The following is a 24,943-nucleotide window of genomic DNA, read 5'->3' on the forward strand; positions in this document are numbered from 1 at the left end:
TTGGACTCAAGGTGTTATCAAGAGTTGAGGGGGATTTGTTTGACTGTTCAGGGTGTAGTTTCAAAGCTGATACTAAGTGCCTTGTATAGAATGGGTTCTATTCCCCAGCACAAGTGAATGCAACATAAATTGTACAGCACTTCATGTGTTTCAAGAATTGTGGCATTGATTTGCTACAAAATCATGAAGTTAAGAATGTAAAAGTGCAGTGTGTCACAACTCTTAGTGCTATAGTGTTCTACCTTCAGGACCCATGTGCACTTTTGGGCAAGGTTCCAAGTGTGGCATCACTGAACACAGTACAATGCCAGAAGGAAGGATTGAATTTTATATTGCAGTGGGACAAGTGCTCCTGTCAAGGTGCATTGTTGGATTACGGTGTCCCGAAGTGTGCCCATTGCTACTGCTAGTTTGTGGAATCCATCCCCTCCTACATGTGATGTGCAAGTGGATGGCAGAATTGTGGTGTAATCTTTGTATAAAGGGTCACACTTTAATTACATGTAATGCAAAGACTGGTACTTCCCTGAATGTTGTGGAGACTGTAGTAATTCACTGTCAGCAAGAGCAATAGGATGGAAAATCAGTGGGCCATGGATCCATATTATTTTCAATTAATATAGTCAGGACTGATATAACTTTGGCCCTTGTCTCACCCTGAATATAAATAGCAGGCTTTTAATCATTTGATTGATATCGTTCAACACATCCCATTGGAGCATAGTTCTCTGCAACTCACACAATAGAGGATCCAAAGGAGGTTCATGAGGGTGACCCCGGGAGTGATAGCTCTGGGCCTGTATTTGTTGGACTTCAGAGGAATAAGGTGGGGTGGGTGGGGGGGGGGGAATCTCATTGAAACCTATCAAATATTGAAAGGCCTAGATAGTTTGAGAGGATGTTTCCTATTATGCTGGAATTAAGGACTGGTGGCACAGCCCCATAATACAAGTATGTCCCTTTAGAACATAGATGAGAAGCAGTTTCTTTAGCCAGAGGGTGGTGAAACTGTGGAATTCATTGCCACAGAAAGCTGTGGAGGTCAAGTCATTGAGTATATTTAAAGCGGAGGGTGATATAGTTTCAAAGGTTACCAGAAGAAGGCAGGGGAGTAGGGTTGAGAGGGATAATAAATCAGCCATTTTGGAATTTCAGAGCAGATTCGATGCACTGAATGGCCTAATTCTGCCCCTATGACTTGTGATCTTATGATATATACAGGATTGTTCAAGGATGAGCCCTTGTATCATATTCAGTGCAACGGTTGCTTTACCCCACCCAGAAACCTCAGAGTCAAAAAATGGTCCCAAGTTGACGAGTTCATCTTCAGTCCTTAAGTGAATCTGCAACAGGCAAGAATCACTATCTTCCCTGATAGGTACCTTCTGCTCAGTCTAACGCAGGATTTTATATTTCAAATTGCCTTTGAAATCTAGTTCATAGAAAGGGCAAAGGATTCCTTTGCCTTTTCTTCAAGAGGTGGGGAACATGATGCAGAATTCAGGGAGGAAATGAGAAAGAGAAAAAGATTAGAAAGTGGGTTGTACAAGGGAATGATGAGGAAGATGGCAAAATGGGAAGAGTTGGAAGAATGCAGGAATGATGTGGAGAAGGACTTGGAAGTAAAGCATAATAGTAGAATGGCAGTAGTGAAAGAAGGAAGTTGATGGGGAAAGAGGGAAACACAGAGACTGGAGAGCAAAATCATAGAAGATGGAGAGAGGACCTGAATTATTTGACTTTGTATACGTTTAGGCTTTTGGATTTCCAAATTGATTGCACTTGAATCTTGTCCCCAGCTCTAGATCCCTTGTGGAATGTAGCATATATTCTGTTGATATGGTCTGGAACTAGAAATCTGTGATGTGGCTGCGTACTGACAATTCAGCAGCATACAACTTTCATGTTATTAATTCTGTTGGCTGTCATTTAGTTGTAAGGACATAACCACCAGATTTATCAATTCAAAGCTCTATGATGGGAACACCCACTTTATAAGATGTTTGCTTTGCATATGTTACTTTGTAAGTCTCCTATAAAACTGTTCGCAGTTTGCTTAAGAGAAGACACCTGTCACTTTTGCCTTGCTCTTCCAGTGATTACCTTATCAGAACACTCAGCAAACAGAAGTTAATATGCCTTTTAAGAGTCTGAGCATCTGAGTGATTTTACAGATTGATCCTTCCAATAAGCATATTTAAGAAAAAAAAGACCGGTTTCTTTACTGATCTGATCCACAATTAAGAACAATGTACATGTGCTCCTTGAAATGCTTCAATAATTGACAAACAGTGAGGCGGGAATTTCCAAGTCTTTCCATTGATGTCTAAGGATGTTAATTCCACCCCCCATCTGTCATCTGCCAAATTTTAAGGGCAAAGACACTTTGCTCATCAGAATGGGAGGTCAGAGCCTTATAAATACACCAGAGGCTGTGAGCTCTGATGGAAAGGGCCAAAGCCTCCTTTCCCCCCCAAAGAAACAATTCTCAGCCATTTTCCTATTAACATCATTCCAGTATTCCTCTGGTTGGATTTGATTTTCAACTTTTATATTTCTGGGGATTGAAGAAGATAATTATAGTTTTGCTGGATAAAACCAGGCCTGTTTCTGAACTCTCAGTAAGCCTAACACGCGAATGTCAGGTTGAAATATCAGGCTGATTCGCATTCCATCTCTCTGGCACTAACAGGAGCAGCCCTTCAAGGCCTCCTTTTCATTCAAAAGTTCAGTTGCAATTTAAGCAAGGCGGTTTTGTGAAGTGAACAAGTTTACTTCTAAAATTTAGGGGTCATATGGACTTTCTATATGATATTTTTCTGCAGGCAGAACCGTTCCTGCGTTCCTGTGTTCCTGTGTTGAGAGGGTATACATAAACCTACTGAATTTAACATTTTGAAAAGGGAGGTTTTATTGCACCTATTAACTTAATTGTTGACTATAACATGGAACTCATCTCCAAAGTTATGATTACACCACAGAGAGTTTCAGCATTTAAATCTCCCGAAGGAAAAACATTTGAGAATGTTTGAGTAAACAGAAGTCTCAGCATATAACTTGTATAGTAAATCTTCAATGTGAAAATGCTACTAGCTTTCAATTCTTGTAACTTGGACTTTGAAAGTAGATTAACATCTTGCAGATAAGAGTGCCATTATCATGATGACTAAGGCTCATTAAGTTATTCAGGAATTTAGTCTAAACATTGGGATTCTACAATTAACTGATAGCACAGGTTAAAGCTTTACAAGTTTCTAACATAAAACACTTTGGTCATGTTTACAGAAGACCTCCAATACAAACCCAACCAACTTGTATCTGCCAGCAAAACTCATCAATCCTTCCTCTGGCAGGGAGCACTTCACTGTTATTTGGCTCAAAGATCACACAACATTAATAAAAGAATGACAAAAGAGTTCTTCCCTTCGTACTGGTCAATGGTTACAAGGAAGTGTCTCTTCTTGAGAGTAATTAGTGATGGGGCAGTAAAATACCAGCCTTTTTTGTGATAACCATATCCTCAAAATATATAAGGAAGCCAAATTAGCCAAAATGAATGACTTTAAACAGATATCCTTTGAGTAATAATAACATGCTGGAACATCCTAAGGATTAGAGAGAGTTTGCTTAGATAAGTTCTATCCTTAGGAATAAATTACTAACTTTTCTCAAAAACATGAGAAACTGAATGATTCAACTTTGCAGAAGCAGAGAGGAAGGCAAGAGACTAGCAAATGTCAATTTATGAACATTTTAGGGACCCAGTTTGGTTGCAGCTTGAAGTATTGAGCTAGCCTCCTGTACTTTATAAGAGCAGTGATACTCATATAGCTTCCTGTGGCCTGAGATTATGTCTCAATAGACATTGACTAAATTTTCAGGTCATGTTTTGAGGGGTCAGGCCTCCTGTTCAGCAAATGGGACATGTGAATATTCATGGACAGAACACAGTGCAAGGTGTACTATGCAGAAAAGGCAGCTGGTGGGTCAGATGTGCCACTCCTCATGATTTGGTGTTTGAAGCTCCTAGGTTTTGGAATCAGTCTTAAAAACATTCAAATTCAAGGTCTTTGGCATATTCAGTTAATGGTTACCCAGGTAGGCGGTGTTTAAGTTATTCACTCTTGATGTGTGTGATGTAAGTAAGGCTGTTGTTAGTAATCCATGAGAACCTGGCATGTGTCTTCATTGAATGACAGTGAAGTGCTTTCTTGAAGATGCAGGTTTGGTGTGTTCAATGAGGGGAGGTCATCTAGTTCATGTGAAGTGCACCTGCGAAGGATGTTAACTAGGATATTGACCAGATGTCAGTCAATGAGTCTTAATACAAATCAATGTTGGTACATAATGTAAACATTTTAAATGATGAAGTCAAATGCATAGGGAACAAGATTAACTCTGACTTTTCTATGCAGGCGAACATGTGCTTGCCAAGGGCTGGATCAAGACACTTGTGGAGCCTCGTTTTCCTTTGGTTGCTCCTGGAGTATGTACTATAATGGGTGTAAGTTTGCAAGAAGTAAAGCCCCCAGGAAGTTCAAGCTGCTTGGTGATGATCCCAAAGAGGTGGGTGGTCACTAGGTGTGCTTCCTCACTGCAGTTGATCTTTTTGTGAGGCTTCTTCTGATCGTGACACATGGAGAGCAGAATTTTGGTGAATTCTGCTTTTGCAGATGCAGGCATTATGCCTTGTGCTCACCAGCAGAGTGTTGCAGCAAGTGATGAACACAGCTTTATGGGGTTGAAAAAGAAGCATGTTTTGTTTGTCCACAGTTTGTGCTGATGAGCAGATAAGGCCACAGAGAGAGAAAACATTCAAAGCTTCATGGTAGAAACCAACTCTGGCTTCAGACTTGTAAAGATTTAGTTAGAAGTTGCAGCAGTTGAAGCCCACTCTGGAGAATTCCAGTGCTTGAGGTGATCATGCTCTTGTTGATGCATTTTTGCAAAACTCACTTGTCTTCTTAAGACCAACTTACTGACCGGCATAAAGATAGTTCTGATAATGGAAAGCATTTTACTAGATTTATTTATCAGTTTTAATTCTTCAACCATGAAACAAGAAGCATTTTAATGGTGTAATTTGTTGCATGATATACTTAGCAAACTGTAAATACCCCTTATATTTCTACATCCAAAATCCTTGGGTTGCTTCCAATGGGAGTGCTGTATTTCCGTAAAGTGCTGACTTAAATCTTCCAGTGGTTTAATCTGTTGCCTTTTCTTTTAGGAGGAGAAGCTGGAGGCAAATCTGCAAAACCTAGCTAGTTTATTGGCACCTATTTACAAGAAGCTTGCCCCAGATGCATTCAATAATCAAGTGAGTGGTTGTTTAGTTTTCTTTTTACTGCTCTTTTGGATAATAAGACAGAAGTATCAGTACCCAATTAAACAATGGAAGGTCATGATGTTGACTTTGAATCTCAAAAGGTTGAGTTTAGTTAAAAATGCTCTTTGTTTCAGGGTGGCAGATAGCTGTCAAAATTAATGATGTAGGGAAATTCATTAGGAATACATATTTTTGTAATGTAGGGATTCATTTACACTCGATGCTGGTGTACAATGAACAATATCTATTGATTTAACTGTATTTTAGGTGACTGAATGAATCTTATCAATTTTACATAATTGCCTGAAGCCTGAATTAACTTGTGTGTGCTTGATTATGTTTAAGGATTTAAAGAAGTAAATTTTAGTAGTTCTTAAAAGTTAGAGACAAATGTCACCACATAAAAGACAATGGAACTGTCAGCATGCATGCTGTTGTAGTTGAATAAATATTACAAGGCAGATTGATTGAAAAAGATTATTAAGGGAAATGGAGTCAAGCCAAAAATATGGTGATACAGTACACGAATAGCACAACAGGCTACAGAGGCTGTATTGCCCTCCTTTTCTGAACTAAGTCCTGTGGACCAGAAGACTTCATTTAGAACGGCAAAGAGATTCATCTATCTGAATGGGATATTTTGTTTTGTCTAATCATGTTCCAGGTATGTAGTGTTTGATGCATCAGTTTATGTTGCTTATTGTGGATTAAAGTGGAGAAGACTGAGAAAGGTGAACGTTTAATTTTTATCAATATGTCAGCTGCCCCACATGACAACAGAACACCAGACCTTCTGTACGCAAATATAAAGGACACATACAGGGCCGCTGTCCTTCCCCCACCTGGCAGATCCGATGACAACCTTGTCCTGCCAACCCAGGTACGTGCCTCTAGTCTAGAGGTAGCCTGTGTCAACAAGGATTGTAAGAAGGTAGACTCAAGGTGTTAATGAGACACTGCAGGAATGCTTTGAGAGGATGATCTGGGATGTGTTATGTGAACCACACAGGGAGGACATTAACCAAATGACTGATTGTATCACAGACTTTATCAAACTCTGTGAGAACACCAAATTGCCAGCCGGGACTGTATGCTGCTTCCCCAACAACAATCCCTGGATCACCAGTGACCTGAAAGGACTTTTGAATATGAAGAAGAAAGTCTTCAGGTCTGGAGGTAGATGAGTACTGAGTGAACTGAGGCAAAGCTGAGGGAGTGCAAAGAGGAAGCTAAAGGGACGTGTGTTTGGGCATGAAGTGGATCACTGGCTTCGAGGTTAAGGAAAGGAAGATCGAGGGCTGCCTGGATAGGGCCAACAAATTGAACTTGTTTCAGTACGAAACCTCCTGGTGTCCCCTCCCCCACTTGCCCAGACCACACACCCTCCCTGTCCCCAAACCTTCTCCCTCCACCCTTCCCTCCCCTCTGGTGAGTGCTTGTGTTCCAAATTCCCCAACCTTGGAGTATCCTGCCTTCATGGGGATGACCACCCTCCCCCACCTTCCCGTGACTGCAGGTCAGGTTAAGAGACAGCTGAGAGACTACATCAAGGCAAAGCTGCTGGACTGGACGGTATCAGCCCCAGGGTAGTGAAGGCCTGTGCAAGCCAGCAGTCTGGTATTTTGCGGCAACTTTACAATCTGAGTCTGAGTCAGGAAAAGATACCAGTGCTATGGAAGACATCTCGTGATGGTGCTGGAGAGGCTGGTCCTGACTTACCTTGGACCACAGGTGAGATCTTTATTGGACCCTCTACAGATTGCCTACCAACCTCATGTAGGAGTGGACGATGTCATCATCTATCTATCTGTTGCAGAGACCTCACTCCCACCTGGATGATGCTGGTGGCATTGTGAGAACCACAATTTTTAATTTCTCTGGTGCATTCAATACAATCCAGCCACTTCTTCTGAGTGAGAAGCTGCAAAGGGTGGGCATAGATAAATCCACTATCTCCTGGATTACTGACTACCTGACAGATAGACCCCAGTTTGTACGGCTGGGTAGTTCTCTGTCTGAGATGCTGGTGAGGGGCACTGGAGTGTCACAAGGGACTGTCCTGTCTCCATTTCTGTCACACTGTACACCTCCGGCTCTCAGTACAAATCTGTGAAGTTCTCTGATGACTCTGCGGTGGTTGGGTGTATCAGAGATGGGCAGGAGTCAGAGTATAGAAGACTGGGGGACAAGTTTGTGGAGTAGTGTGGGAGGAATCACCTGCTCCTGAATGTGGCCAAAACCAGGGAGATGGTGATTGATTTTAGGAGGAAGAGGACAATGACGAGCCCTGCACACATTCTGGGAGAAGAATTTGCGGTGGGTGTTCACCTTGACACTGGACTTGACTGGAAAACCAACAAAGCTGTTTACAGGAAGGGGATGAGCAGACTCTATTTTCTAAGGCAGATGAGATCCTTCAATGAGTGTAGCTGGATATTGGAGATCTTTTACCAGTTTCTTTGTGGTTTTATGTTAGAAGAGCAGCATCAGTGCTGGTGATGCAAAAAGACTAAATACACTCATCAGAAAGGCTGGATCCTTCCTTGGCTGCAACCTGGACTCTTTTGAGTTGGTGGAGGAGAGGGGGTCACTAAACAAACTGTTATCCGTTATGGACAATCTGGCACATCCTCTCCATGACCTACTGAATAAGCAGTGGATCACCCTTTCGAACAGACTCATTCAGCTGCACCGTCACACGGATCGTTACAGAAAATCTTTCCTACCAAATGCAATAAGTATATACAATGGTTCATCTTTGTGCAACAGGAGAACGCCCATCATAGTCCAATAATCTTTGTTTTATTTATATCGTACACTATTATTGCACAGTATTGTACATTGATAAATTATTGTGTATTATTATTCTGTACTTTATTATTAATATTATTATATTTATTATTATTATTATTATTATTATTCATTATTGCTAAGTGTGTTTTTAAATGTTGCTGCTGTAACAAAACGATTTCCCACTTGGGATCAATAAAGTGCTTATTATTATTTCCTCCTTCACCTCATTTGGAAGTGCTTTGGCAGTAATGATGACTCCCACATAGAAGTTTTCACCTTCCAGCCACCTGTAGGCAGCATTGCGGATATGAGGAAAGGTTTATTCAAGAATAGCCACGTGTGACACTAACACCATGGCGAGGTTGGCAGATATCACTGGCACAGTTTTTAAAAAAAATGCACCAATTTTGCAGCCTCTCCAAAACTTGAAGCATAGTAATTTGTATACACTTTGCCATTAAGCATCAGCCCGAGATCATCTTTTCCCTGGCTTCCATGAGTATTACAGATGCTGTGTCTCCAAATTTCAAACTATCGGGGGTGCACTCACTGAGGATGGCCTTATCTTTCCAGAGGAAAACTGATTGGAAGGTTAATGCTTGGCATGAATACATTGCCCTCAGTAGCCAGTATAAAGAGATGAGGCAAAGTAATTGTGGAGGTTTGGGTCTGAGCTCAGACTGGGAAACTGTTGGCCCATCCATTAGTTGAGACCCTGGATATTTTTACACCTGACCCAACTTTCACCTGTGCAAACCAGACCAGAAGCACTAGATAGTCATAGTGAGACAAAATGGTACCAGTGGTGATCCAGTTAGATCTTTCCCAGAAGTCAGCTACATGGATAAGCAAATCAGGAATGTAATTTGGTCAGGGGAGATACCAGGAAATCTTCCTCAGAGAAAGCCCAGAGCCCTATTGTGAGATGCAGCAGGTGGTGAGGAGGGTGGGCTCTAGTTCCTCTAGTGCCCAAGATAAATTTCTCCAATTTCAGGTAAACTGCCCTCCCTCTATCTCCTTATTCCCTCCCTTAGTCTCTTCATTCTCTCCGCCTGATCTACTCAGTTCCCCCTACACCTAGCCCAGTCCCCCATCATCCTTTTACTCTCCCCTCCTCCATCCACTCCATGTGCCCATCACCTAAACATTCCTGTCACCGGGTCCCAGCCCCAAACTATTCCCATCTACCCACCCTGCCTCCTGTATTTGGTTCCATGCTCCACCTTCATTTACCGTCAGATTCCATCTCCAGCCCTTTGTTACCTCCAACTATTATTTCCCAGCAACAGTCTGCCTATCACCCTTCTCACCTGGACCTACCTATCACCTGTCAGGTCTTAGAATATAGGACAGTACAGGAGCAGTCCTTTGAACTAATTAAATGCCAAACTAAACTAGTTCCCTTTGCCTGCACAAGGTCCATTCTCTGCACATTCACAAGGCTGTCTCTTGTTCTGTTACTTACCCTCATCTCTTTATACTGGCTACCTCCCCCGATCTTTCAGTCTAGATGAAGGGTCTTCACTCAAAATGCCAACTGTCCATTTCCCTACGCGGAATCTGCCTCGCACATTGAGTTCCTCCGGCATCGTGGTTGCTTCGAAACAACATCCGACTCAGATGCATTATCTTCATTGGCTCATCATCAAATAGATTTTTGAGTAAAATTTTAGGTGGGATCCAGTCTGCATATTTAAGAAATGTCCTTACTCTCTTTGAGTGACCTTGCTGGCTGGCTGTTGAAGAGAGCAGCTAACAGTGTGATTAGATTGGTGGTGTTGCTGTCAACTGCTGCCATTTTAACACCTTTGCTGCATTTTCATGAGGTTAAAGAAGGATCTTAATGACCAAGATGAAGCAGAGAAGCAGAAGAAAATGTTGGCACCATTGCTGTGCCTTCAGCTTATGATTGTATTCTGAATAGTGCAAAGCCTTGCACTCAATAGATGAACTTCAGAGGTAAGTGCATATACAGCACATGGGGAAGGAAGGTAAAGATGCAGAGGAGCCATCATGCATCTCCTCGTCAAAACCGGCAGTACCCGGACTGCAGACATGGAGTGAGTGCAAGTTCCCTTTAAGAGAAAAGCAACACAGAAAGTGTGTTGGTTTGCAAGTAAGATTGAAATGCAGAGCCCTTGGATCTCCACTTCCTACTATCTTGCTGGCAAACGTACAGTCTCTGGACAGTAAAACAGAAGACTACCAGAGGGACATCAGGAACTTCATGGAAATATGGCTGACGTACTGTTTCGGATGCAGCACTGCAGCCTGAGGAGTTCACCATCCACCACATCAACGGGAGAGTGGAGTCTCTTAAAGGTACAGTGTCTGCTTCAATGTTAACTCATTGTGGTGCACAGACATCTCGGTCCTGTTCACATGACATGGAATATCTAGTGTTCACATCTGCCGAGTTTTCTGCCATGATTGTGGTAGCAGTGTACATTTTACTGTCAGGCTGGTACTGGAGGAGCAGAACACCATGATCAGCATCACCCTGATAACTTCCTGATCACCCTGTGCAATTTCAGCAAGGTCAACTTGAAGAAGTCTCTGATCACCTGTGGAACCAGATGGGTCAACACACTTGACTACTGTTACAGCACCATGTGGCAAGCCCCATCACCTTTCTGTACATTTACTCCTGCTTACAGGTAGAGACTGAGGACCACAGCACCAGTGGTGAGCACACAAATGATGGTCAAGGATGTGTAGGAGCACTTACAGGACCGCACAATATTCAGGTATCTGTCTTCAAACCTGAATGAATATGCCACAGTTGTCAACGACATCATTAAGGTCTGTGTGGATAAATGTGTGCCTTCTAGAACAAACTGGACATACTCAAACAAAAAACTAAGGCTCAACCGGGAGATCTGCAGTCTGCTGGCATTCAAAACTAGTAAACCAGAACTATACAAGAAGTCCAAGTATAACCTGTAAAAGTGAAAAAACAATTCTGATTGAAGGAAGAGATGGAATTGGATACAAGGCAGCTCTGGCAAGGTTTCTAGACCACTACTTCCTCCAAGGCAAAATCGTAATGTTGTGAATGGCTGAGATGCTTCAGTCCCAGATGAGTGCTGTACCTTTTATGTACACTTTGAAAAGCTACGCTTTTGTGAATCCTTGCAGGATCTGGCAACCCTATGACCTCTATCTCAGAGGCAGACGTCAGAATATTTTTCAGGAGGGTGAACCCCTACAAGATGTCAGGCCCCAATATTGTTCCTGGTAGGGCTCTGAAAACCTGTGCCAACCGACTAGCAGGAGTGCTCAATGACATCTTCAATCTCTCACCTGCTTCAAAAAGGCATCAGTCATACTAGTCCCCAAGAAGAACAGGATGAACAGCCTCACCAGTGGCAGTCACATCTACTGTGATGAAGTACTTTGACAGGTTGGTCATAGCCAGAAGAAACGCAAGACTAAGTAAGCAAGGACCTGGATCTGCTGCAATAGTTCTACATCAGTCAAGGTGCCTGGCAACATGTTCTTAGGAATATGGGACAACTGTGTAATTATTAAATGGCGTTTCCTGCCATCTATTCTGCTGTTCCTTGGCACTCCTACTTAAACTGTGAACAGGATCAGCTGACCCCTGCTGCACCATTGTGAAGTGGATGATTGCTTGCATGGCCTGTGTAGTTGCAGACTTCCATACAACCTCTTTTTGAGTTTCTGCCAAAAGCATAGAATGAGAGTGATTTTAATTGTAATATTAAAAAGATTCCATATGGTGTCGTGCAGTCAGTAATATTATTGATACAAGACCAGAATACAGGATTCAGAATTGGCTTGCCCACAGAAGGCAAAGAGTGGTTGTAGATGGGTCATATTCTGCATGGAGGTCGGTCACCAATGGGGTGCCTCAGGGATCTGTTCTGGGACCCCTTTTCTTCATAATTTTTTCAAATGACCTGGATGACGAAGTGGTGGGTTGAGTTAGTAAATTTGCTGATGACAAAAAGGTTAGGGGTGTTGTGGATAGTGTGGAGGGCTGTCAAAGGTTACAGCTGGACATCGATAGAATGCAAAACTGGGCTGAGAAGTGGCACATGAAGTATGATGGCAGAATATAGTATTAATGGTAAGACTCTTACCATTAATGGCAGTGTGGAGAATCAGAGGGATCAGTGTCTGAGTCCATAGGACACTCAAAGCTGCTACACAGGTTGACTGTGTGGTTAAGAAGGTATACGGTGCATTAGCCTTCATCAATCGTGGGATTGAGTTTAAGAGCTGAAAGGTAATGTTACAGCTTTATAGGACCTGGTCAGACCCCACCTGGAGTACTGTGCTCAGTTCTGGTCGCCTCACTGCAGGAAGGATGTGAAAACTATAGAAATGGTGCAGAGGAGATTTACAAGGATGTTGCCTGGATTGGGCAGCATGCCTTATGAGAATAGGTTGAGTGAACTCGGCCTTTCTCCTTGGAGCAAAGGAGGATGAGAGGTGACCTGACAGAGGTGTATAAGATGATGAGAGGCATTGATCACGTCAGTAGTCAGAGGCTGTTTCCCAGGACTGAAATGACTAACATGAGAGGATACAGTTTTAAGGTGCTTGGAAGTAGGTACAGAGGAGATGTCAGGGACAAGATTTTTACGCAGAGAGTAGTGAGTGCGTGGAATGGGCTGCTGTCGACAGTGGTGGAGGCGGATATGATAGGATCTTTTAAGAGACTCCTGGATAGGTACATGAAGTTTAGAAGAATAGAGGGCTATGGATAACCCTAGGTAATTTGTAAAGTAAGTACAAGTTCGACACAGCATCATGGGCTGAAGGACCTGTATTGTGCTGTAGGTTTTCTGTTTCTAAGATGAGCCAATAAAATATGGTTCCATTAAAGCCAGGTAAGTAATGACATCATGGAATGGATTGACTGCTGAAATTGGTTTTGGTAGCTGGAACGCCCAGTGCTGCAGTCAAAGGAGGTATTGAATTTAGAATCATGAAAAGTCACTTAGACACGTCGTAACTTACAAATTTTCCAGACTTAACTGATTTTCTAATAACTTATGAATTTGGCAGACCTTAGAGACATTGGTGCAAACTCTACAGCTTTTTGTAAGTGTTGTGTTTCTGTATACACCAATTTGGAATCAATAACCTGGAAGACATCATGGTCAGCTGACCAAGAAGTTTATAGGATCATTAAACAGGGTAAGTTCTCAGCTATGGGAGAGGCAGGTATAAGAACTTGATACATGAGACTGGATGGCACTTGAGGCTTAATTCACATAAACAACAATCTGCTAAAATTGGGCAATGTATTGGCATAAAATCCTTAGATACATTCTTCATGCGTGTCTTTGACTTTGTTTAAAGAATGTTCAAGGTGTAAGTTAGGGCATGCAATGAATAGTAATGAATGTTGGTGAAAAGAGTGACCTTGGGGTTCAAGTCCATTGTTCCATGAGCATGGGCAACATAAGTAGATAGGGCAATGAAGAAATCGTATAGTATGCTTAACTGCATAGACTGGGTCTTAGAATATTCAAGTGGTTACCTTGTGTTGCAACTTTATAAAAATTTTGTTAGACCACACTTGGAGTATTGTGTGGAGTTCTGATTGTCACACTACTACAGTTGCTGTGATGGGAGTGCAGAGGAGATTCATCTGGATATTGGCTAGAATTGAGTAGTTACAAAGAGACTAGGTAGGTTGGGTTTGTTTAACCTGGAATGAGAGGCTGAGAGATGATCCAAGGCAGTTCTTTATAACAGGAATAAGATAAGGGGGAAGGAATCTTTTTTTAAGGGAGATCTGAAGGTTAAGTTGCATACACAGAGAGTGGTTGATTTCTCCAACTTGCTGCCAGAGGAGATAGTAGAGTCAAATTATCAAGATTTTGGTTGAAGCAGGAAAGTTAGGAACTGGAGGAAAAGTTTCTTCTGAGTTGAACAATGTGGAATGCCAATATACTTACAAGGTTACAGGGCCAGAGTAAATTAAAAAGAATGCATGAAGGGGCGAGACTGTAAAGGGATTTGCAAACAAAGGGAATTCTAAAAATGAGACGGTCCTTATCCAGGAGACAGCATAGGTCAGCAAATCCAGGGATGATGAATGATCGGAGCATCTTGGAATTAAGTGGTGTTTTCAGTGACCTCAAGTGTATCGGTAGAAATAGAGAGCAAGCCAGGGGTGCATTGGAATAGAGGTAGAGAACAAGTGGATGATTGTTTCAGCAGCTAATGAGCTGAGGCAGGAACAGACTCTGAAATTGCCACAGAGGATGAAATCGGTGGCTCAGATATGATAGGGTTATGAACAGTTTGGTTGAGTCTCAGTGAGAGCTGGGTGAAGGTTGGAATCAATTTCTTCTGAATGGTTTATAGTGGGGACCAAATACATCACCTAGCAGCCAGGATTTCCAGGAAAATTGTAGTTAAACAATTTGATAAATCGGAGAGCAGCAGTTGGAAGGTGGGTGAGGTAGATGTGGGGTCATTGGTACAGGAGTGACAAGTAATGCTTTGATTTCAGACGTTGCCAAAGCACAGTGTGTGAATGAGATAAATGAGACAGGTGGGGGCAAAGACAGATCTCTAGGGAGCAGTTGAAAGCTGTACTGTCTTCTCTCGTCAGGCAGTTTTAAGAGTTTCTGGATCTGACCACAATAATCGTTTGAAATTTGCGCTGCTTACCTATGGTCAACTTTTGTTTTTGGAAATTGCAATAAAATAATAACTTGATTTCTATGTCATTTTCCTACTTCAACCTGTAAGTTTATTAACTTTTTCACACAACAAAAATGGTAGAAATGTAGCTTAGAAAAGAAAAAAATCTGGTTGTCTGGATTGACTGAGTCTACATTTATAGCAGAGAGAAAACCTAATTGCTCAAAGTGCCCGTCATATTAGGTCTATCCAGTCTCAGACCACAGATTAATTGGTTTAATTTGGTACCTTATGCAATACCTTCTTCTACTGGAAATTATGTTGGTGTTCCAGTCTTATTGTGTTTTCATAGTTCCTGGTGATTACTGCTTTCAATTGCAGGAGAAGGAGCGATATCAAATGGCCAGCTCCCTCCCACAGTATAATGTCCCACTTAAAGCACCAGAAGGACCTTATGTACATACGTATCAATGGAGCCAAAAAGTAGAGGCACATTCCTGAGCAGGAGCTTCAGGATTCTGGATTTTTTAAGCAACTCATTCCCAGTTTTTAATGAAAGGCAATGTGTTCTAATTGGCACATGCTCCAGTGAGTTCAGAGTTGTGCATTTATAGAAACCTGTAGCTGGATCAATGAAAACAAACTTGTCTGTTTTTCTGAAATAAGAATATCGTCAGTTCCAGGCCATAATGAAAGTCACTTTTGCTGTTCTACACCACCTCTTGTGCAACGTATTGCTGATGTTGCTACCAGCCAATATAACCATGGAGAATTACAAATGGAACTATGGTGGGGAAGTTTCACTCGATGTAATAGTGTTTAATTGCTGAAGACTAATGCTTGATTTTTTAAAATTTGTAGGTGGAATTTGAACAGCGAGCACCAGATTGTCGTCTTGGCCAAGCAGAGGGCCACCCATTCTCAGGAGTGACTGCTTGTGTTGATTTTTGTGCCCATGCTCACAGAGATTTGCATAACATGCAGAACGGTAGCACTGTGGTATGTACTAATCCTGCTCTTGACTATAGGAGAGCTCCTACAATGTTCACATGCAATTCATTGGCTTGCAATCAAACCTGGCACATTCAGTTTACCATCATGTAATGCGAACATTTATGAAACCAATCAGCTGCATCATTATTGAACAAAGAGATGAATCAGCCAGATCCAATTTGATCATTTTCCCAACACTGAATCACCTTGTAGCATGTTAAGCACCTTTACTGACACAAACATCTTCAGCAAAACCAGCACTTTCACCCGCATCTTACCCAACAGTGACACAGCGGGAAGTAGGCCTTTCTGACCCTTTGAGTCCTGCCGCCCTGACCCTAACCTAATCACAGGACAATTTTCAATGGCCAGCTAACTTACTCGGTACTTCTTTGGTCTGTGGGCGGAAATCACGCCTTCCTCAGGGAGGGCATAGGGATACTCCTTGCAGAACAGCACTGGAATTGAATACCAAACTCTGGAACCACCAGGCTACCGTGACGTTCTTCCTTTGTGGGTGTTTTATCCAGTGCTCCACTTCCCTCCCAAATTCCAAAAGAGCTGGGTGTGTGGATGTACTTGGGAAGAGGATGGGAATGTGTTTGTGTGGGATTAGTGTAAATGGGTGTTTGATGGTAGCATGGACTCTGCCAGTTCAGACACCTACACCAGTCTTAACTCCGGCATCAATCCAAAAATCTGCAATAATCAAAACAGCTAGAATGGATGTAACTTCCTGCCCCAGCAGTCACCAACAACAAGCTAATCATCCGTGTCCCCTGCACCAACAAAAGCATCTACAGCAGCCCAAAACTTTCAATAAGGACAAATACCCAACTGAGACAATAACTGGCGCCACTTCAGATAATCTGCATTAGCCAAACTCCCACACTAATACAAATATCATCAGCAACACACAACACAGTCACCAGCAACCAGTCATCTGCACCAACAATCAATTTGCCTACTCTTAAAACTTGCAGCAACACAAATACCCCTACATAAACATAAACACCATCAGATAAATGGATAAAGATAAACATTGGCAACAGTTCAGACATCTGCACCTATTCGGACACTGGGATCTGTCTAAACACAGACTGCAATCCAAACATCTGCACTTGTGCAACCTTCTGTACCAAGTGAAGTATATTCAATATCCAGATATCTGCATTGCTCCAGGCCATATACTATTCTGCATTCCACACGCCCACACCTCTCCACATGCCCTTGTCTTCAAAGACCTGCCTTAATTCAAGTTCCCTATTATACTGTATTGGTAGACATTTTGACCGACTGAGTATTTGGCTATCTCAGAAACATTGTCTCTGGTCCATATTCCTAAGGCAGAGATTTTGACTCATTGCCTGGCATCTGTATGAAACTGAGCCAGTCCACACACAAACTGGGAATAATGTGCCCTAGTACTGAACTATGCCTCAACTCTGTTAGGATAGCCAGTCTGTACCTTTGTCACAATGCTCAGTTCCAGTGTACTGAAATCCCAAATGTGCATTTAATTAAACTGGGCATTTTAAGCTGACTGTACAACATATTCTTGGCTGTCCTCCCTATCGTACTGGAGCACTAGTTTACATAATTTTCTCTTCAGCAGTTATTCTTGTTCTTGCTAACTACCGCTGGTTCCCAATCAAGCAATGTCTGCAGCCTGGTCTCACTCCAGGATCATCCTTCAGTTCAGTTGTTCCAGCACTGATGCATCTGTCTTAAGCTCTGAAATCTCTTCCATAAAACTCATCAAAGATCTTTCCTCCTCTGTGATGCTCATTCCTACCCTTCTCTTTAATGATTCCTCAGAAATCTAATGTGTCAGGTTATCTCTGATAGAGCAACTGTGAAGTGTTTTGCTGTATTTAAGAGTGCTCTATAAATACTAGTTATTATTGATGTTACAGACGAGGATGTTTTCAGGTGAGAGAATGTTAAAGGAGGATGTAAATAATTTCTAATTGATATTTTCTGCTGCTTGCCAGTGCTGTTATGAGGAAGGTAACAAATGCTACAACTTCCCCCAGAGCAGAGTTACCTAAATTGTTGCTGTGTTATCATTGATCAGAACTCTGCCATGTTGTTAAATTTTGTGGTTGTTTCAATTGTATGAACTCATTTGAATCTACTTGTGCAAAAAATATATAAAACCAAAGTTCCTTGTCATGTAATCTCATAGAAGCTGCAACAGAATGATCTGGATGATAATGTGGTAAATTGGATCAGCAAATTTGTTGATGATACAAAGATTAGAGGTGTAGTGGACAGTGAGGAAGGTTTTCAAAGCTTGCAGAGGGATTTAGACCAGCTGGAAAAATGGACTGAAAAATGGCAGATGGAGTTTAATATAGACAAGTGTGAGATATTGCACTTTGGAAGGAAAAACCAAGGTAGAACATACAAGGTAAATGGTAGGGCACTGAGGAGTGCAGTAGAACAGAGGGATCTGGGAATATAGATACAAAATTCCCTAAATGTGGCGTCACAGGTAGATAGGGTTGTAAAGAGAGTTTTTGGTATGTTGGTCTTAAATCAAAGTATTGAGTATAAGAATTGAAATGTTCTGGTGAGGTTGTATAAGGCATTGGTGAGGCCAAATTTGGAGTATTGTGTGCAGTTTTGGTCACCGAATTACAGGAAGGTTATTAATAAGGTTGAAAGAGTGCAGAGGAAGTTTACAAGGATGTTGCCGGGACTTGAGAAACTGAGATACAGAGAAAGGTTGAATAGGTTAGGACTTTATTCCCTGGAGTGTTGAAGAATGAGGGGAAATTTGATAGAGGTATATAAAATTATGATGGGTATAGATAGAGTGAATGTAAGCAGGCTTTTTCCACTGAAGCTAGGGGGAGAAAAAAAAGAGAGGACTTGGATTAAGGGTGAATGGGGAAAGGTTTAAAGGGAACATTGGGAGGGGGGCTTTTTAACACAGAGAGTGGTGGGAGTGTGGAACGAGCTGCCAGATGAAGTGGTAAATGTGGGCTCACCTTTAACAATTAAGAAAAACTTGGACAGGTACATGGATCGGAGGTGTATGGAGGGATACTGTCAGACTTTTCCACTGTGAAACCCAGATTCTTTTTGCATATGTGCCTTGCATGATTTAAGTTCAGCTAATTTATTGAAAAATATATATTGAATAAATTTTCTTTCATTGGTATACTTAGGTTTGCACACTTACCAAAGAGGACAATCGAGTTATTGGCCAAATTCCAGAGGATGAACAGCTTCATGTGCTGCCTTTGTACAAAATTTCTTCTACTGATGAGTTTGGTAGTGTGGAAGGTCAAGAAGAAAAGATCAAGCAAGGTGCTATTCAAGTGCTGACCTCTTTTCGTCGTGTGGTGAGAATGTTGGCTCGTCCAGCCAAGTCTGGAAGGCAGAAGAAGGAATCCAGGAAGGCTGGGCGGCTCTTGAATCAGGAAAACAACACTGCAAAAGCTGAGAAGAGTCATTCAACGACAGCACGGTCACATCAGGCCAGCTCAGAAAACACAGCTTTCAAACAGCAGTTGCCAAGTAAATTAGGTAAAACCAGTTCTTGAACTTGTAGCCACACCTTCAACATCCTGCTGAATCAGTAGTTTAAACATCAGCTGCCCTCATCTCCCATTTGACAGCCAGATGTTTGATTGGAACAAAACCAGGAAATGCTAAAGTAAATGCGGCATTATCTGTGGAGGTAGAAACAGAGTTAATATTTCAGGTTTATGGCCTTAATCAGAACAGGGAAATAGTTCTAATTAAAACTAATATTACGTTGAAGAAGTGGAGAGGCAGGAGTAGAGAGAGCAAAGGATGGAATGAAGGTCAAGAGAGATTGAGTGATGCAACTGGCAATGGCTCCTTCTGAAACAGAATGGGTCTAAGGGAGCTGTAAGAGGAATAGAATGAATCATAAATCAGATAGAGATCAGAATGAGAGATTAATAGAGAGCTCGTAATAAGTCAAAGCCATGAATTCAAGTGATCAGCACTGTACAGGGTATTGGTAAATGACAATGCTCTGGTCTTCGGATGACATGAAACTTAAGATTACTTTGCTCTCTTGGATAAATATTTAAAAAAGTCACACAACACACTATCCTGGCTGATCTTTATCCTGGAAGTGACTAGTAAATTGGAAATATTATTGCTTATTTATTATTTTTATCCTTCTGCTTCTTTTCTCAGCAGTTCCTCAGGATTAAGGATGACTCTCTCCACGCTAGTTCAGTGGGTTCTGAGGTAGCTCATAGGGCTAATCTAATGGGCCTGACTCTGCCGAGGAGAGGAGGAGTGCGAGAGGTGGGTGGGTAGTTTGTGAAGTGATGCACTTCTTACACCCTTTTCGCTGAGTTTCGCTGAATTCCTATTGATGAGATTCAAGTTTATGCAAATACCAAGTTTTCCTTCTCCATTTTGAACGGGGTGAGAAGGTTATATTTTTTTCAAAGAGATTTTGAGAGTATTCTTGAATGGCTTCATCCATTCTCCTAGTAATCACTTGTCATGAGAGAACAGGGAGCAGGGAACCTGGTTCAAGAATTTGATTTAATCCAGTTCCTCCCTATAACTGAGATGCTCCAATCCCGGTACCCTCTCCAGGACAATCACATCATTCCTTTAGTTTACTATTTATGTCCGACACTTCTGTGACACCCCAAAATACATTGGCTTGCACTTATCAGGAGTAAACTTCATCTATCATTGCTCCGCCCAAATTTCTAATGAATGAATGTTATGCTGTAGCCTAAGACAGTTCTCCTCACTATAACACCAGCCATTTTCATGTCATCTGCAAACTTGATTATAACTGGAAGCTTGATCTTCCAGTGTACACTCGCACAAGCCTGATTTGTGATGATAGGTTGATGGTTAAGGATGCAATATTCTTGGTTCTAGAGTGGAGGCTATGTCGGTTGTATGGTTTCCTATTCTATTAGAATCTTCAGTATGGTGGAAAGCTTGGTGAGCTGCATAGTCATAGAAAACTACAACACAGAAATAGGCCCTTCGGCCCATCTAGTCCACCCCGAACCATTCAAACTGCCTAGTCCCATCGACCTGCACCCAGACCATAACCCTCTATACCCCTTTGATCTATGTACTGATCCAAACTTCCCTTAAACATTAAAATTGAAATTGTGTTCACCACTTGCACTAGCAGCTTGCTTCACACACTCTCACCACCTCCGGCTAAAAAAGTTCCCCCTCATGTTCCCCTTAAACGTGTCACCTTTTATCCTTAATCTGTGACCTCTAATTGTAGTCTCACACAACGTCAGTGAAAAAGCCTACTTGCATGTACCCAATCTATACCCTCTATCAAATCTTCCCTTAAATTTCTACATTCCAGGGAATAAAGTTCTAGCCTATTCAATCTTTACTTGTAATTCAGGTCCTTCAGTCCTAGCAGCATTCTTTCAGCCTTTGTTTACAACTAACCTAAAGAAAACTGCACACAGTACTCCAAATTAAGCCTCACCAATGTCTTATAAAACTTCAACATAACATCCTATCTTCTGTACTCAGTAATTTGATCTATGAAAGCCAACGTCCCAAGCTTTCTTTATGACCCTATCTTCCAATGATGCAATTTTCAATGAATTATGGACCTGTACAGTATTCCCAGATCCCTTTGTTCCACTACACAAAATGCCTCACACTTGTCTGCGTTAAATTCCATCTGCGATTTTTCAGCCCATTTTTCCAGCTGGCCCAGATCTTGCTGCAACCTTTGATTGTCTACTCACCCCCAAATCTTGATTTCATCCGCAAATATGCTGATCCAGTTAACCACATTGTCAGCCAGATCATTGATATAAATGACAAGCAACAGACGCAGCACCGATCCCTGCGGCACTCCACTAGTCACAGGCCTCCAGTCAGAGAGGCAACCCTCTACCACCACTCCCTGGCATCTTCCACAAAGCTAATGTCTAATCCAGTATACTACCTCATCTTGAATGCTGAGCGACTGAATCTTCTTAATCAATCTTCCGTGCAGGACCTTGTCAGCTGCCTTGCTGACAACATCCACTACTTTGTCTTCATCAATTTTCATGGTAACTTCCTCGAAAGGGTTCCCAACCTTTGTTATGCCATGGATGAATACCATTAAGCAAGGAATCCATGGACCCAGGTTGAGAATGCTTGCTGTATACCATTGATGAGGTGTGACCTACCACACAAAAACCCAAGCTGACTATCCCTAATCAATCCATGTCTTTCCAAATACTCATATATGTAGTCTCTTAGAATACCTTCCAGTAACTTTTCCACTACTGATGACAGGCTCAGTGGCCTATAATTTCCTGGTTTATTTTTAGAGCCTTTCCTAAACAGTGGAAGAACATTAGCTGTCCTCCAACCCTCCTGTACCCCACCTGTTGCTAAGGATGTCTTAGATAGCTCTGCTGGGGCCCCAACAATTTCTGCACAGGATCTGAGGGAATACCTTGTCTACCCTAATCTGCCTCAAGACAGCAAACACCACCTCCTCTGTAATTTGTACAGAGTACATGAACTCAATGCTGCTTTGCCTCATTTCTGTAGACTCTGTGTCCATCTCCTGAGTAAATATAGATGCAAAAAAATACACTTAACATCTCCCCCATCTCTTTTCGCTCCGTGCATAGATTACCATTCTGATCTTTCAGAGGGTCAATTTTATAATCCTTTTGCTCTTAACATACCTGTAGAATCCCTTCCGATTCCCCTTCATCTTGTCTGCTGGAGCAACCTCATGCCTTCTTTTAGCCCTCCTGATTTCTTTCTTAAGTGTTCTGGTGCATTTTTTATACTCCATAAGTACCTCATTTGTTCCTACTTGCTTATACCTGCCATGCACCTCCTTTTTCTTAAGCAGAGCCTCAATATTTCGTAAAAATCAAGGTTCCCTAAACTTGTTAATCTTGCCTTTTATTCTGACAGGAACACATAAGGTTTGTACTCTCAAAGTTTTACTTTTGAAGTCTCCCACTTACCAAGTGCACCTTTGCCAGAAGCATCCATTTTTGCCAGATTGTTTCTAATGCCATCAGAATTGGCCTTTCAGTTTACAGTCTGAACCTGCAGACCTGACATTTTTTCCATAATCACCTTGAAACTAATGAGATTGTGGTCACTAGGTGCAAAGAGTCCCCCTACACAAACTTCTATCCCCTGCCTTGTCTCATTCCCTAATAGGAGAACACATAGGGTTCCTCGTGTCCTCACCTACCATGCCACCAGCCTCCACATCCAGCACATAATTCTCTGAAATTTCCACCACGTCCAACAGGATCCCACCACCAAGCACAGCTTTCCCTCCCTCCTCACCTATCCACACACTTACTGCTTTCCACAGGGATCACTCCCTACGTGACTCTGTTGTCCAATCATCCCTCCCACTGATATCCCTCTTGGCACTTATCTTTTTATCCTTGCAAGCAGAACAAGTGCCACACCTGCCCCTACAGCTCCTCCCTCACTACCATTCAGGGCCCTAAACAGTCCTTCCAGGTGAGGTGACATTTCACCCGTGAGTCTATTGGGTCATGTACTGTGTTCAGTGTTCCTGGTGTGGCCTCCTGTATAATGTAGAGACCTAACGTAGATTAGGAGACCGCTTCGCCAGGTATCTATGCTCCATCCACCAGAACAAGCAGAATCTCTCAGTGGCCACCCATTTTAATTCCACTTCCCATTTCTATATGTCTATCCATGGCCTCCTCCACTATTGTGCTGAGGTCTCATTTAGGTTGGAGGAACAGTACCATATATTCTGTTTGCATAGCTTCCAACCTGATGGCATGAACATCGATTTCTCAAACTTCTGATAATGCCTCCCAACAACCCCCCGCCTTCACCATTTCCCAACTTTTCCCTCCCTCACTTTATCTCCTTGCCTACCCATCCGTTCCCTCTGGTGCTCCTCCCTCCATTTTCTTTCTTCCATGGCCTTCTGACTCTTTCACCAACTTCCCAGCCCTTTACTTCATCCCTCCCCCTTCAAGTTTCACCTATTTACCTGTTTCTCTCTCCCCCCCCCCCCCCCCGCCTTTTAAATCTATTCCTCAGCTTTTTTTTTTCTCCAGTCTTGACGAAGAGATTTGGCCTTTTTTCCATAGATGCTGCCTGCCCTGCTGAGTTCCTCCAGTATTTTGTGTGTGTCTTATTCCCTAGTAGGAGATCTGGTATCACACTTGCTCTAGTTGGGACTTCTGTGTACCGATTAAGGAAACTTTCCTGAACACATTTGACAAACTCTATCCCATCTAGACATTTTGCACTCTCAGTCAATATGTGGAAAGTTAAAATCACCTATTATCATACAGTTGAGAAAAGTGTTGGGGTAGCAATACAGCCTTTCTTGACCCTAGTCTGCACTGGGATTGTGATATTGTTTAAAACCACAGTTTGTTGTGTTAGCAGATGTGAGGTGGAGTCAAATTTCTGTGGTAGCCAAGTTTGAGATGAATGATCTACAGCCCTTTAAATGACAATGTCAAAGACTTATGAGGTCAAAAATGACCAATTATAGTGGTTGAACCCCTGTTCAAAAAGGGCACCAATCTGTCTAAATAGACTTACTTTCCTTCATTCTGTGTTTAGTAATCAATTGGTTATCAGGCAAAAACTTGAGGAATGTCTGGATTGGAAGAGCCTAATTAAAATAAATCAACGTGGCTTTAAAGTGGGACTAAAATTGACAGAGCAGATTTTAAGAAACACTTTAGAGAGACAGCAGAAAAGACTTAATGAAATTATCCTAAAAAATGTTCTCCCTGGAGCAGGGAAGGCTGTAATGTGAAGAGACCTAAAATCATAAAGCATATAGATGGAGTAGGTGGAAAGAAGTTGTACTCATTAACAGCAGGGTATATAATCAGTAGATACAGGATAAAGAGGATTGCTAAAACAACCAAGAACAACATAAGGTAAAACCACTCGACACAGGCAGTAGTAGATTTTTCTTGTATGAAACCAAATGGAAATGGCAGTATGTTAGGTTTACTATTCTGTAACCATTCTCTGATACTATAAAATCAAATCACCCTACAGTTCAAACCCAAGGAGTCTAAACTGGAACTAATTCCTCTTCCAATAGCTGCTGGTCTTGGACTTACTGAGTCGTACAGGAATAGGCCCATTTGCTCATCACAGCCATGTTGAGCATTTTGCCACTTACACTATTCCAGCTTGTCCACTTTCCAGTCATGCCTT

The 24,943-nt window shown here is 42.0% G+C and overlaps 1 protein-coding gene across 3 annotated transcripts in view; it reads left to right on the plus strand.

The window, feature by feature from the left end:
- Positions 1–24,943, plus strand: part of LOC132394236 (methylcytosine dioxygenase TET2-like) — a 177,747-nt gene that overhangs the window by 138,047 nt on the left and 14,757 nt on the right. For 2 of the 3 annotated variants that reach the window (XM_059970114.1, XM_059970115.1), the window contains 4 exons: positions 4,416–4,566; positions 5,231–5,320; positions 15,614–15,751; positions 18,922–19,282. In XM_059970114.1, the coding sequence (XP_059826097.1) occupies positions 4,416–4,566; positions 5,231–5,320; positions 15,614–15,751; positions 18,922–19,282 (740 nt within the window). Of the gene's footprint in view, positions 1–4,415; positions 4,567–5,230; positions 5,321–15,613; positions 15,752–18,921; positions 19,283–19,927; positions 20,042–24,943 lie in introns of all 3 variants that reach the window. The other variant, XR_009512229.1, reaches the window with a different exon arrangement.

This window comes from Hypanus sabinus, chromosome 5 (genome assembly GCF_030144855.1).
Source record: "Hypanus sabinus isolate sHypSab1 chromosome 5, sHypSab1.hap1, whole genome shotgun sequence".
NCBI classification, from domain to species: Eukaryota; Metazoa; Chordata; class Chondrichthyes; order Myliobatiformes; family Dasyatidae; genus Hypanus; species Hypanus sabinus.